Source organism: Mastomys coucha, unplaced genomic scaffold (genome assembly GCF_008632895.1).
Source record: "Mastomys coucha isolate ucsf_1 unplaced genomic scaffold, UCSF_Mcou_1 pScaffold18, whole genome shotgun sequence".
Taxonomy (NCBI): Eukaryota; Metazoa; Chordata; class Mammalia; order Rodentia; family Muridae; genus Mastomys; species Mastomys coucha.
In genome coordinates, this window is record NW_022196900.1 from 80,212,473 (window position 1) to 80,228,021 (window position 15,549).

At 40.8% G+C, this 15,549-nt stretch overlaps 1 protein-coding gene and 1 pseudogene across 1 annotated transcript in view; both read left to right on the plus strand.

Annotated features, from left to right (window-relative positions):
• Rragc (Ras related GTP binding C) overlaps positions 1 to 15,549 on the plus strand; it is a 31,504-nt gene that overhangs the window by 3,632 nt on the left and 12,323 nt on the right. Inside the window, exons 3-7 of the mRNA XM_031377024.1 lie at positions 4 to 68; positions 2,940 to 3,054; positions 3,886 to 4,028; positions 10,190 to 10,338; positions 15,484 to 15,545. Of these exons, the coding sequence (XP_031232884.1) occupies positions 4 to 68; positions 2,940 to 3,054; positions 3,886 to 4,028; positions 10,190 to 10,338; positions 15,484 to 15,545 (534 nt within the window). The remainder of the gene's footprint in view (positions 1 to 3; positions 69 to 2,939; positions 3,055 to 3,885; positions 4,029 to 10,189; positions 10,339 to 15,483; positions 15,546 to 15,549) is intronic.
• LOC116095230 lies at positions 4,558 to 6,514 on the plus strand (annotated as a pseudogene).

Sequence of the window (15,549 nt, forward strand, 5' to 3'; positions counted from 1 at the left end):
CAGAGGGACATTCATCAAAGGGCCAATGATGACCTTGCAGATGCCGGGCTGGAAAAGCTCCATCTTAGGTAACAGTATGAGTGTTTGACATGAGAGCCCTAAATTGTCCTCACAAGCCCATCCTGAGGCTGTGCTTTCCCCAGTTCTAATAGCTTGGATCTCTCCCTTGCTGACTTCCAAGCTGTTTTGTAGGTCTGTGTCACTGAGAACTTATTTTTCCCCCTTTTCATTTTCCTGATGATTGAGGTCATGTGAGGTATTTCCATACTCCTCTCCAGGGACTGTTTCCTCATGGCGTGAGTCTGCTTTCTGACTTCTCCTCTCTGGGTTTCTTCACTCTTTAACCCCCATTGGCTTTGTGTAAGAAATCTGCCTTTTTTTTTTTTTTTTTTTTGTGAGAGTTAAGTTTGGATCTTAAAAGTGTATACTTTCAAGTCTGGACTAACTCTAATATATCTTAGCTTTTAAAACAGTTTATACTTCTTAGAAACTCTGAAGTTAGGTACATTTGCCTTCTGCATTTACATAGTGTTGCTGTTGAGTTTGAAGGACTGCTGGTTTACAGTTAAATGTTAATTTACCTTAAAGAACACATACTAATTTGAATTAATAAGTTACGTATTTTGTGTATTTGTATTCTAAAAGTGAATGAGGAATGTTATTGTATATCTTTTGTGATAATAGGAAGAAATGAATATTTATAAGTACTAAGAGGGTGTCACTTGATCATAAAAACAGCTCAAAGGGGAAGCAGAGAAGAGATGTACGTGTAATTTCCTTGCCTTTGGTCTGTTACAAAAACTTCCTTCTATACTTAAGTCAGTTGTCCTGTCCCTAAGGTTTCCTGGGCCGTAGACTGTAGAATCTTTCAGGTAGTTTCTAGAAAATATTGTATGGGAAATGTCATTGACCCTCTTGGATTAAATTTTTAAAACACGAATAATTCATGTTTTTAAAAAAAAATTGAGAAAGTAGAGTCTTTGTAAGAGTTGTACATGGTGGTGCACTTTAGTAATCCCAGCACTTGGAAGGCAGAGTCAGGAGGAGAGTTGCAAATTTGAAGTCAGCTAACCAAGGCTACTTAGTAAGAGCCTGTCTTGAAAAACAAAAGTAAATAAATGTTTGTAAGAGAAAATAAGAGTTTCATCCCATAAAATCCCTCAATCTTAAGGATCTGTTAATATTTTTTTGCTGCAATTTTTAAACATGCTTCCTTGTACTGGTGAGGAACCATTATGACTTTCTCTATTCCCTGTTTGTTGAGCACTTTAGGGCATTTCATGGTTTTCCTATAACAGAAAGACCCTAAACTAAGCCTGTTACTCTCAGTAGAGTTTGCATCAAGCTTTTACTACTTATGTGCGTTGGGATTGAACCCAGGACCTTTTATATTCTCTGCAAGCATTCTACCCTGAGCTACCCCCAGCATATCCCAGACCTCTCTTTATTTAGTACCAACATGAGGAGCTGCAGTTTGCTTTCCCACTTCTAGGAACTCAGCTTATGAACATGCTCTGTGGTTTGGGGCTCTATCTGTCCCCATTCATCTCCAGTCCTGAGGACCCTAACCTTGCTGAAGTTTTTGCCTAAAGGAAACCTGAACTGTCCCTCCCTTGCTAGTGTCAGGAGTCATGTGGCCTTCCCTGCCGTGGTACCCTCACCTCTAGAATAGAACTCCTACTTGATTAGTTCTTCATTCACTTCCTTGAAACTTTCTTTAAATCACCTGTAATGTATAAACACAGTTTCTCAATTCTTATGTGATAATTTGTACATAAAATATATCATGTATACAACTAAGTGATGAAAAAAAAAGTCCTCAATGAAAAAAGCTGATAGAATTGTCCATAATATTTAAGGGGCCCTTCTGTAAAATTTGTGTTTGGTTCAATCTACATTTGATTTCATTGTAACGCATTTAGAGTCCAACTCTTCCCTATAGGTCTTCACCCTCAGGCTAACTGCCTGACCCTAAGCACCTGCAGAGTCGTTTGTTCACAGGAGGTCAGGTGTTTAGGGTGTTGTGGCTGTGACTAAATATTTTACTCAGTAAACTCTCATGAACACAGTTGAGGGCAGTGCTCCCAGCTGCCCTCAGGGAGATGATAAAGCTGCTTTCCTATTGGGGCTTACGATTGAGAAGGACACAGCTCCTAAGAAATGTATGGTGGAATTTTAAGTCCTAACCAGTGCTGTGAAGAACAAAATGGCAAAAGGGTAGCAGGTACATGTTTACTGTTTACATAGGTTGGTCAGGAAAGAACAGAGTCTCACAATACAGCCTTGGAGCTCTGCTGTGTAGACCAGGCTGGTCTCAAACTCACAGGATTCACCTGCCTCTTCCCAGGTACTTGGATTACACGTTTACACCACTGTGGCTGGCAGGAAAGGACTTTTTGAGGTGACATTTTAGTAGAAATGTGAATACTATTTAATAAATACCACATTACTCTGCTGAGTGTGGTGACAGAAATCCTGTAATCCTAGCTTCACTCATGGAAGTGGAAACTTCAAGATTAGGAATTCAGGATCATTCTCCACTATATAGTGAGTTTGAGGCCAGGCTGGGCTCCATACCACTGTGTCTTTAAAAAAACAAACAAACAAGCCAAAAATAAAACAAATGACCATGCCTCTACATTGAATTTTGATCTTGGCTTTTTTCCTCAGTTTGTGCTTGGGAAGTAAGCTTCAAAGGGTAGTTTGCTTATGTTACCCTGTGTGTTTCTCTCTTGAAGAGCCTTCCTGGGTCCTCCCTCAGTTACCCTCTGTTTAATACAGCAGACACACATCTGGACTGGGAAGGGGTCTTACAATCAGAAATGGTGTGGGTAGTAGACAGGGCACATCTGAATGTAAAGAACCTTGCCATTGAAGAGATGGTGGCAGTACTTACTGGGCTTCTTATATGAATAACCATCCTGTGTTGTATTTTTCAGCTTTTATTTGACTAGTATCTATGACCATTCAATATTTGAAGCCTTCAGTAAGGTGGTACAGAAACTCATTCCACAACTGCCTACTTTGGAAAACCTATTAAATATCTTTATATCAGTAAGTAAATGAATTACCTTGATTTAATTTCCAATTCTGCTGTTGTTAAATGTGTTTGTATTTAATTCTCCAAAAAAGAGGACTTGAACTAAATAAAGATCAATGATTCAACATGAAAGATAAATAGCATGAAGTATAGCTTGAGTGGTTATTTTCTGACTGTGTGTGTGTGTGTGTGTGTGTGTGTGTTAGGTAAAGTTCCCCATGCTTCCTTAATTAAAAGCGTCTTCATGAGGTTGGAGAGAGCACTGCTTAGCATGTGAAAGGCCTTAGGGTCAGGTTTATCACCACACACATAAGTAATGATAAATCTTGTTTTGGTTTGTTTGTTTGTTTTTCAAGACAGGGTTTCTCTGTGTAGCCCTAGTTGTCCTGGAATCACTCTGTAGACCAGGCTGGCCTCGAACTCAGAAATCCACCTGCCTCACCCTCCCAAGTGCTGGGATTAAAGGCGTGCACCACCACTGCCCTTGATAAATCTTGCTGAGTGTGGTGGAGCACACATGTAAGCCCATCACTCAAGAAGAAGAAGCAGAAGGATTGTGAGTTTAGGTCATCCTAAGACTACCTAGTAATCTCCCAACCAAGCATTTTTTATTTTGGGGGTCTAATTGCATACTTAAACGTAATATGAAGAGGTGGGGGTTGAGTTCAGTAGTAGAGCATTCATTGAACTCTGTATTCAGTATCCCAGAACCATAAAAAAATAAAAACAAACCATGGGGAAATTACTTTTAAAATTAAGATTGTTTTTCAGTAATTTAAGGTCTTTGAAAAATTGTAAATTGTGATTCTTAAAAGAAACACTTACCCAATTTTGTTTTTCCCAAGAATTCAGGTATTGAAAAAGCTTTTCTCTTTGATGTTGTCAGCAAAATCTACATTGCAACAGACAGCTCCCCTGTGGATATGCAGTCTTATGAACTTTGCTGTGACATGATTGATGTTGTAATTGATGTGTCTTGTATATATGGGTAAGTGCTTACACATTCTGCATGGTTCCATACAATGGAAAACTTACCTAATTCTTATCTCTGAGTTATACTGAATGAATGAGAGTCTCTTCTTTTTTTTTCTTTCTTTTTTTTTTTTTTTTTTTTTTTTTTTTTTTTTTTTTTTGGTCTTTTCTTCGAGACAGGGTTTCTCTGTATAGCCCTGACTGTCCTGGAACTCATTCTGTAGACCAGCCTGGCCTTGAACTCAGAAATCCACCTGCCTCTGCCTCCCAAGTGCTGGGATTAAAAGCGTACACCACCACTGCCCGGTGAGTCTTATTTTTGAAATTACATTTAAGTACTTGCTGTGTATGTGAGTACAGTGTGTGGGGTGTGCGTGTCATGCCACCTGTGTGGTCAGAGGACAGCTTTTGGGAGTTGATTCTTTCACTATGTGGGTCTGGGCCATTACTCAGGTCAGGCTTGGTGACAAGTGTCCTTACCTACTGAGCCATGTTACCAGCCTGAAGTGGGACTGTTTAGAACATGTGTGTCACCTTTGAACACGATGTCTCTGTGAGCTGCACCTTCAGACAGGATAGCAGAGAACACTTGGAAAGTCTCTCTTTTTGTACTTGGGAGAGTTTGTATTATCTTCTGTCTCCTGGGACTTAGCAAGGTTTAAACAAAAGAACCTAACTAGATTAATTTATCTAAAGTGATCTGGGGACCAGATGTGGAGGCAAAGGCAGACAGACAGATCTCTGAGTTTGAGGCCAGCTTAGTCTACATAGTGAGTTCCAGGCTAACCAGGCTGCAAAATGAGACCATGTCTCAAACCGTCTCCAAAATGGTCTGAACAGCCAGCTGAGGTTGCTTAGCTATAGAATCTCAGCACATAGTAGGAGGGTCTGAAGTTGCGCCCTGTCTAACCAAACAACAATAAGTAAAGCACACTAAAAATGTCTGAGTAAATGCTATGCCTAAAACTCAGGTTTCATGGAATGGACTTTTAGGTTTTTTATTTATTTGGGTTTTATTATGTAGCCTTGGCTGGCTCTCTATGAAGACTAGGCTGGCCTTGACTAATAGAGATCCTCCTACCTCCATCTTCTGAGTGCTGGGACTAAAGGTGTGTGCCCCATACCTGGTAGAGTGAGGGATTCTTTTTGTTGTTGTTATTGTTGTTGCTTTTTAAAAAAATTGTAATGATTTATTTTTATTTTATGTTCTTTGGTATTTTTTCTGCATGAATGTCTGTGTGAGGGTGTCATATCTGGGGTTTTCAGGCAAGCATGAGCTACCATTGTAGGTGCTAGGAATTAAACCACCTCCTCTGAAAGAGCAACCAGTGCTCTTAACCATTGAGCCATCTCTTCAGTCCAAATGAGAGATTCTTAGTCTTGCAGTGTATTTAAAAAAAAACAATCAGAATTTTTAATCGGGGTATGATGGATAATCCTAGCCCTTGGGAGGCAGAAGTTGTCAGAGTTCCAAGACAGCCAGGTTTACATCATTAATGAGACCTTGTCTCAAACAATCAGAATTTTAGTTATTAGAAAGGTTACAGGACATCTTAGTGAGGCTGCAGTGGTCCACACTACTCTCTGAGCTTGGCCAGGCCACCCAAGGATGACAAGAAGAAAGTTGGCCAAAAAAGACAAAGACCCAGTAAATAAATCTGGTGACAAGCCCAAAAAGAAGAAGTGGTCTAAAGGCAAAGTTTGGGACAAGCTGAATAATCTTGTCCTGTTTGACAAAGCTACACACCACAAACTCTGTAAGGAAGTTCCAACTCGCCTCATTAGTCCAGCCGTGGTCTCCGAGAGACTTAAGATTCAAGGTTCTTGGCCAGGGCAGCCCTTCAGGAGCGGCTTAGTAAAGGACTGTTCAAGCTGATTTCAAAGCACAGAGCCCAAGTCATTTACACCAGAAACACAAAGGATAGAGGTGCCCCAGCTGCTGGTGAAAGTGCATGAACAAGTTCAATCAGCTGTACATTTGGGCAAATAAAACTTTATTGAATCAAAAATAATAAAAGATTACACGTAAAATATTTGATGAATAATACATCTCAGTTTCCACAATAAGTCTCTCAAATATAGACTCTTACCATATGAACATTCCTTAAACTATGTAGAAATTTATAAAATATCAAAACCCAAAAGATTTTTTAGACTAGATGAAAAATGAAAACTTTCCTGCAAGTAACATTTTCTGTAGCCTCTCGCCTAGCCCTCAAGACCAGAATACCCAGGGTGCTTAATTTAGCCTAAGTGCTTTCTACTGCACCTCCTCTCCTCTGTCTGTGTGCCTGCTTTGTCAGTATTGTACCCTAGCCTTACCTTGTCTTGTCTATGTCTGTTTACTCGCACTGATTACAGCGAGAGATTACTTGCTGTCCTTTGTTGTCCATCTGAGATGGTCCGTTCCTCAGGAAACTTTTGTATTTTCTATTTTTTTTTAAGATTTATTTATTTATTTTATGCATGTGAGTACACTGTAGCTGTATATATGGTTGTGAGCCTTCATGTGGTTGTTGGGAATTGAATTTAGGACCTCTGCTCGCTCCAGTCAACCCTGCTCGCTCCAGCCCAAAGATTTATTTATTATTATAATTAAGTACACTGTAACTGTCTTCAGACACACCAGAAGAGGGAGTCAGATCTCATTACAGGTAGTTGTGAGCCACCAGGTGGTTGCTGGGATTTGAACTCAGGACCTTTGGAAGAGCAGTAAGTGCTCTTACCTGCTGAGCCATCTCGCCAGCCCATATTTTCTAGTCTTAAAAGTAGATCAGTAGAACACATTCCTCTAAAAAAAGAAAAAGCTAATCAAAAGTTTATAAGCTAGTTTCACATTTTTCAAACTGTCATTTTGTGTGTTCATCCTCCATGATGCTCATGTGAAGATCAGACAACTTTGAGGAGTGTGTTCTCACCTTCTGCCTTGTTGAGACAAACTCACTTGTTTCTTGTGTTCTGTGGACTCTAGGCTCACCGGCCTGCTATGCTATGGTAGAACCTCCTGTCTCCACCTTTGCACTCTCATCGTGCAACTGTGATGTCAGGCTTGTGCAGTCATAGGTTTTATCAGCTAAGACCTCTCTCTAGCCCCGTCACTTGGTTTTTGTACATTAAAAAAAAAAAACAAACTAATAGTTTCTTTATTGTAGATCTTTCTTTTGCAGGCTATGTCTACCTGTACAGATAAATATGAGGGAAGGTTTGAAGTTGCTGTATTCCGTGCATCCCATATCAGCATGAAAGAATGAATGTGCAGGATACTGCTGGGTCACAGGAGTAGTGTATGTGGTTGATATTTGGCATGTGCTTTATCTGAGGATATCTGCGACAAGCTTTTCATTGAGAATTCAGCAGTAACCAGGTTCCCGTTCCTTTCACCTGAATCCCTTTAGGGCATGTTGCTTCTGAATCTGCTTCCTCTTGCTTTAACCTTCCTGCTTTTGCTTGGATGTATTTTGACTAAAAATCAGATAAACATACTTGCTTTGGAGGTTTTTTCGGTTTTTTGTTTTTGTTTTTGAGAGAGGGTCTCAAGTAGCCCAGGCTAGCCTCAAAGTTGATATATGTAGTAGAGGGTAACCTTGAACTTCTGATCCTCCTAAACACTAGGATTACCAGTATCTCTTACCATATCCAGTTTTATATGGTCTTAGGGGTGGAAGCCAACTACATCTCCAATTCAAGCACCTTAAAATCTTGCGGAGAGAGTTTTGACCCAAAGCAAAGTAAACAAAAAAATCTAAGTCTATTTTTTAGAGTCATTAGTATATTTTATTTCTTAATTTTATTAACCGTTAAATCTGTCTTATCATCATGCATGAAGAGCTATCTAGATGTCTCTCTTATTCTTTCTGTCCCTTATAGTCTTACATTTGCTAAAAGCAAGTTGTTTACATAGCTGTGTCCCCAGCCAAGAATGTGCCTTTAACATTTTTTTAATTAAAAATATGTGTGTGTGAGAGAGAGAGAGACAGAGAGACAGACAGAGACAGACAGAGTGTGTGTGTGTGTGTGTGTGTGTGTGTGTGTGTGTGTGTGTGCAGGGGCTGTATGTACTATGGTATACATATGGAGGCCAAAGGACAAGTTTTTTTTCACTTCTTGCTTTCACTTTTATGCAGGCTCTAGGGATTGAACTCAGGTCATCAAGCTTGCATGACATAATGTTCTCATGTTAGTGTATGACTTGAGATCATGTAGCTCAACACTAGAAACTGCAGCTGTTTACAGCTGCTGGCTGTGGGTCCATCCATAGAGGTTCATGTACGGCTGTGTTGCTTGTCAGCTGGTGCCTTCTCTCACTTCCCGTGTGGTACAGAATAGGATCTCCTCGACCTCTGGCAGTCAGCTGACGGACAGTACAGAGCACTTGCATTTCCTCCTCCTCCGTTAGGAGGAAGCTGTCGTCTTTATACTCTTGAAGCACATGGTTCACTCTTCCCAACTGCTGGGATATTGGAAACTGCTTGGGATTGGATTAAAACCATAAGTTTGAGTCCAGATCTTGTCAGACATCCTTGTACTTTTTATAAATTAGAATTTTATGACTTTAAAGTTGACATCATTCTCTTATTTGTATTTAAATTACTGTGTTTTGTTCCCTTGCCTTCATAACTCCCAAAATTAGGGGTTAAACAGATTAATAGTAACAATTTTCTGGGTTGTTGTGGGGATCAAGTTAATATATGAAAAGGTAACCTGTAAAATTTAGGGTAATTTAAACAATAAGCTCTCTGTCATGAAAATAATACATGAGATAGTAAAGACAAAACAGAAGGAAACATTGTTTTCCACCAGGTGCCTGCTGTAGCATTTCCTTCTTAGTATGGTTTTCTTTACTTTTTTTCTTTAAATGGATTTTTTTGAAATACGTTTTCCTCTGTCTTTGAAACAGTCTCACTTTAGGCCAGGCTGTCCATTCTTATCCCTCAGACTCTTGAGTGCCTGTGTCTTTCACCCTCATTTGGAAGACAAATACTTAAGATTTATTTTGTATATTATGAGTATGTGTCTGTGTGTCTGCATGAGTTTATGTTCATTGTGGTATGTACTCCCTTGGAGGCCAGAGAGCATAGCAGATTGCTGAAACTGGGATGACAGGGTTCTGAGCTGTCTGATGTGTGTGCTGGGAACCAAGTGTGGTCCTCTTGAGGATCAGGAAGTGCTTTTTAGCCAGTGGGCCATCTTCTCAGCCCCCAAACACCTCTACTAAAGAGGCAGTTTTGGCAACTCTTTTTTTTTTTTTTTTTTGTATTTTTTTAAAGATTTATTTATTTATTATTATATATAAGTACACTGTAGCTGACTTCAGATGCACCAGCAGAGAGAGGGCGCCAGATCTCATTATGGGTGGTTGTGAGCCACCATGTGGTTGCTGGGATTTGAACTCAGGACCATTGGAAGAGCAGTCAGTGCTCTTACTCGCTAAGCCATCTCGCCAGCTCCAGTTTTGGCAACTCTTAATTCCTAACAGGTGCAGGCGTATACATGCTATGGTACCACATGCAGAAGTTGGAGAACAGCTTGTGGGAGTCATTTCTGTTTCCACTTGTGGATCAAACTCTAGTTGTCAGACTTGGCGGCAAACTCCTTTACCTTGTCAGCACTCAAACTCTTTAAAAAGTTGTTGATTTTTAACATAATCTCTGTCTCTGGCTGGGATTGATCTTTGATAGACTTTTATGAATTTTCTTGATTCCATTTATTTATTTATTTATTCATGAAACAACAAAAGGTGTCTGAGAAAAAGTGTAATTGGTTTGGCATGTAGAATATACCCTGCAGTAGCTGGCTGAGACTGTGGCAGGTCCTAAATGGTCATGTACCTCGAGGGAAATGGGGAGAGGAGGCCCTCAGAGCACAATCTGGGCAAGTGAGTGGCCTGGCCAGCATGGCGTTGGCAGTGTCAGTGGTTCAGAGCTATATCATTGTTTCCTTTGTCTCTAAATGGTTGATTACAGTAGTGATGGAGAGACGTGCAGAGCTTTGCTGATAACAGAAGCTCCTGGATTGTGTTCCTTGTGACTCTTGTCCCTAAGTGATGACTGTCCCAGTATATTCAGGCAGTATTATTCCTTCTCAAAAGATGTTTGGGGATCAGGGTGGAAAGGTTTGCTCCTGTACAAAATGCCTAGTTGGGAAACTTGTAATAAATGGTGCTTTCTTTTAAAATAGATTAAAGGAAGATGGAAGTGGAAGTGCTTATGACAAAGAATCGATGGCCATTATCAAGCTGAATAATACAACTGTCCTTTATTTAAAGGAAGTCACTAAATTTTTGGCACTGGTTTGCATTCTTAGGGAAGAGAGCTTTGAACGAAAAGGTAATGAAGATTTTTTTTAAAAAGCTGCTCGTATTATTATTAATTGTTTCAATTTTATTCCTTTTTTATTTTGTGTGTGTGTGTGTGCGCACGCTCAGGTATGTGTACACATGTGCAACTGAGTATCTATGTATCACATGAGTGCAGTGCCAGTGGAGGCCAGCAGAAGGCATTGGATCTCTTGGAACTGGAGTTACAGGGCATTGAGAGTCATCATTAAAAGGAAAAAAAAAAAAGCTAGGCAGTGGTGGCTCACGCTTTTTAATTCTAGCATGTGGGAGGCAGAGGCAGGTGGATCTCTTTCAAGTTCAGTCTGGTCTGTAGAGAACAGCCAGGGCTACACAGAGAAATGCTGATTGGAAGACAAAAACAACTTTTTTAGACTTCTTTATTTTATATGTGTGTGTACTTGAGTGTATTTACACCACATGGGTGCAGGAGTCTGCGAAGGTCAGACGAGGGCATTGGATCCCTGGAGCATGAGAACCACAGGTCCTCGTGAGCCGCCAGCCGCTGGGTGCTGGGAACCAGACCTGCAAGAGCTGCAAACACTCTAATTGTTGATTTCTCCAGCTTTCAAAGAGATTGTTCATTCCTTCTTTCTTTCCCTCTTCTTCCTTTGCTCCCCCCTCCCTACCACCGCTTGCTCGGTAGACACTGCTGGCTCAGTCCCTGCTGGCTCTGGCCCAAAGATGTATTTCTTATTGTAAATAAGTACACTGTAGTTGTCTTCAGACGTACCAGAAGAGGGCGTCAGATCTCATTACCAGTGGTTGTGAGCCACCATATGGTTGCCAGAAATTGATCTCAGGACCTTCAGAAGAGCAGTTGGTGCTCTTACCAGCTGAGCCATCTCACCAGCCCTCTTTCTTTCTTTCTAATTTTTATTATTTTATGTGTATGAGTTTTTTGCTTGCATGTATGTCCATGTAATATTTACATGTAGGTACTGTAGAAGCCAGAAGAAGGTGTCAAATGTTCTGGAACTGGAGTTATAGATGGCTGTGAGCCACCATGTGTGGGCTGGCAATCAAATCATGGTCCTCTGGAAGAGAAGCCAGAGCTCTAGCCTACAGAGCTGTTCTTTTGTTGTTGTGGTTGTGGTCTGGTATTGAGACAGGGTCTCTATTATGTAGCTCTGACCAGCTTGAACTCAGAGATCCATCTGCCTCTTGAATGCTGGGATTAAAGCTGTGGGCCACCACACCTAGCTAAATGTTCTTAAGTTATATTTTTTGTTATGTTTTTTCAGATTCTTGAAAACGTACTCTACTAATGGCTATCTTAGAAGTGAACTTAAATACATCTGTACCTCCTGTCTGTATGTAGCTTAGACATTCTCTTTCCTTTTAATCTCATGCTTTAATTCAGTTTTTCTTTTTATCCACCCCCTCTTCCTCCGTATACTTTTGCTGGCTCTTCTTTCGTAGAGCTTGTTTTCTATCTGAACCAGTCTGCAGCCCCCCTCAGGCGTATCCAGTGGTCTTTAGTCTTCTGCAGCCCATGACTGTCAGTCCTTCCTTGATCACAGCTTTCTTCTTTGGATCACCTTGAGTATTTTTCTGTCTCCTATTTCCTTCTGACTAGTTTTCTTTTTCTGAATCCCATGTTCTTTAGAGTCAAATCTTTCTGCTTGCTTCTTACTTGTAACGTCAGCTCCTCCAGTTCCTGGCTTGGAAGCTTGCTCTCCTCCTATGGGTTCCAGGGATCCACCTTAGCTTGTTAGGCTTATATGAGAAGTGCTTTTGCTCATTAAGTTGACTCTCTCCAGTCCTGTTCATGGCTTGGGTTAATCAGTGTATGACTGAAAGTTTACACCTACAACTCTTTCTAGAGCTGATGTTCTAGTACCATATTTGGAGCTATAAGTGAGACATCCTCACTTCAGTATTTGCTGGTGTTCTGGCCATTGTGAGCAAGTATTATTGATGACGACTCCTCCATACACACAGACCGGGTAAAAATCTTTTCCACTCTGACTCTTGCCTACCCTGCTTCTGTTACAAGTTATGCTGTTTTCCTCAAGTTTAAACCTTGATGTCTTATGGTAATTGATTTTTTAAAAGATGTCTTTATATATTGGTCCATAGATAGGATTTCATTTTCTCCCCTTTTCATTCTTCAGTGTTGCTCACATTGAATTTTTATCAACTCCTATTATTTGTTCCCTGAAACTATTCCTTGTGGTTCCTTTCCATTTGTGCCTTTAATGACTCCCCTAAGTCCACGTTCTTGCAGACCTGTGGTACTGCAATAGCCTGTAGCAGAATACTAGGACTCATGCATAGATCTCTATTGTGTGCCATGTTTTGGTGTACACAGCAGTCAACAAGAGAACCTGTCTCCAGGTAGAAGTTGAGGCAGGAGAGAATACACACTCAAAGCTGTCCCTGGTCACACATATGATATGGTAAGTATATACCTGCACTCAGTGCACACACATTCACATACTCATATGTACACAGATAAAAAAATCCCATTCTCCTACCTGAGCTTCAAAAAAAATACTTCATATATACATCATTTCATATTAAACAAAATATGTGTATTTATTTTTGACCTTAAGAACCAGTGTGGAGTCTGGAGAGGTAGATCAATGGTTAAGATCACTTCCTGCTCTTCCATATGACTGTAGCAGCCATGTGGGGTGGCTCATAACCACCTGTAACTGTAGTTCCAGGATCTGGTACCTCCTGGCCTCTATAGGCACTACATTCAGGTGTACAAACCCACGTACACAAACGCATGTAGTTAACAAAAGAGCTGGTATGACATACAATTGCAGACTTGTGTGTATTTCTTGGTTTACAACTTTTTTTTTGGTGGTGTATTTTATTTTTCCTATGCATAGTTTACTCTTTTGCTTCACACCTACCCATAAATACTGTTGTGCAAATGATACTGAATTGAAGTTAGTTTTTACAACATGTGTTTTTTCTTCTTGTTCAGGGTTATTTTTGAGATTTTTCCCATTGCTGTGTATGGGTTATATATTGAACTTTGTTTTTGTTGCTGCACATTCAGATATTTTTAAAGGTATAATTAATTTGTGACAAATACTCATGAATAAACTGTGTATAAAGGCTCATATCTTTAGTGTCAGCACTTGAAAGGCAGAAGCAGGATTGTTGTACGTTTGAGGCCATCTAGGTGTTTTAGTGTCTCTGTTGCTGTGACCAAGCACCATGATCATGAGAAACTTTGGGAGGAAAGTGTTTCAGCTTGCAGTGCCAATTATAGCCCATCACTGAGGGACGTAAGGAGCGGGACTCACACAGGGCAGGATCCTGGAAGCTGGAGCTGATGCAGAGGCCACAGAGAGGTGCTTTTTACATGCTTGTCCTCCATAGCTTGTTCCAGTGCTTTCTTACAGAACCTAGACTACCTACTTGCTCAGGGTTGGTACCACCCACAAAGGCCCTCCCTTTATCAGTCATCAATGAAGGAAACTCTATATGCTTGCCTACTGGCCAATCCTATGGTGGCATTTTCTCGATTCCTTCTTTCCAGATAACCTTCCTTGTGTCAGGTTGGCATGAATCTAGCCAGCACACTAGGACTGCAAAACAACAAGACGATGGGCTAGAGCTGTGGGTCCATAGTCAGAGGGCCTGTGTAGCATGCAGGAGGTTCTGGGTCCACAGTCCCCAGCATCATGTAGACTGGGTATGATGGTGCACACCTGTAATCCCAACACTTGGGAGGTGGAAGCAAGATCAGGAGTTTAAGGTCACCTTGGTTACCTAATGGGTTTGGGGCCAGACTGGACGGCATGAGAGACTGCCTCAAAAATGAACAAACAGCAGTAACGTGAGCAAATCCACACCAAAGCCAGTGCCTGTACACATCTCATCTGTCTCTAGGATGAGTCTGTGAGAATGGGATGTACACGCATTAACATAGGACTCTTCCAGGTGGCTCTACAGTCTTCAACTCATAGCACTGTGAGAGTGTTCTCATCATGTTGTCTCCTTGAGAATGCTTGATACTGTTGGACTCTCATATTCTCAGTCTGTACGTGTGAAGTGGTATCTCATTTTTACATATTTAATTGCTAATTAGGACAGATATTTTTATAGCAAAGCATTTATTCATGGATATTCAGGTTTCTTTGGTAACTTGTTTTTGTGTTTATAATTTCAGTACATTTATTTGTATATATGTGTGCATATGTACCAAAGTGCAAGGATTTATTGAAATCTAGCCAGTATACCTAAAGTTGAGCCCCATCCATGAGGTTTCCATTGCCAGCATTGCCCTGCCTGCATTTGGCTCTCCCTTCTGTGGACTTCTTTTGAATTTGTAGTTAGTTGGCAGATTATTTTGATTTGTTGTGTTTTGGCTTTCTGCCCCAGCTAGCATATGCTTGAAAATGTGGACCTGATGCTGCTGCTTTTGACACATTGCATCCGCTCTCATGCTGTTAATAAATGTTCAATGACTTATCTAGTCTGCTGTAAGTTACTGAAAGGTCATATGATGATTAGGTAGGCCACACAGTGCTTTTGGTGTTTGGTGTGGACAACTGCAGGTAGGGTCGTCTTACTATGCCAGTGGGTATAGATGATGGCTCTTATGATGGAAGAACTTGCTATCCAGTTTGGGGCATTTCATAATTTTAAGCCAAGTGCCTGTATCTGGCTCGGGAGAGGCTAGGAAATGGAATTTTTAAGCTCAATCTCAGTTGCTCATTCAGAATTAGGGTTCCACATATAGAGGTGAAGGGGGAAAATGGCAACCCAAGCTTTCTGTCATAAGAGAAACCTTTGTTCACCCAAAGTCTCAAGTGGATGTTCAGTCCCTAAAACAGAGAGTAACTGTCCACTCTCAGAATTGGGTGGAGGCTGCTGGAGCCCTGCTGAGCTTACACCCCTGCTGCCTGCCTGCTTCCTGCAGACCTCACTCTAGCTGCTCTACAGGGCCATTGGTAGAAAGAATGCTACCCTTACTTCAGGGTTTCTTAATACATTCATCTTCCCACTTGATTTGTTAGATTACCAGTCCTCACTGTTCACTTCTGTCCTAGAGGTAACAGTGTTAGCTGCTGGATTCGTGCTTTACAGTGATTGCAGTGTGAGGAGTTTCAGAGAGTGGGGAGCTTCATGGTTGACATTTAAATAGACAGCCTCTTTCTCTCTCCTATAGGTTTGATAGACTACAACTTCCACTGTTTCCGAAAAGCTATCCATGAGGTGTTTGAGGTGGGTGTGA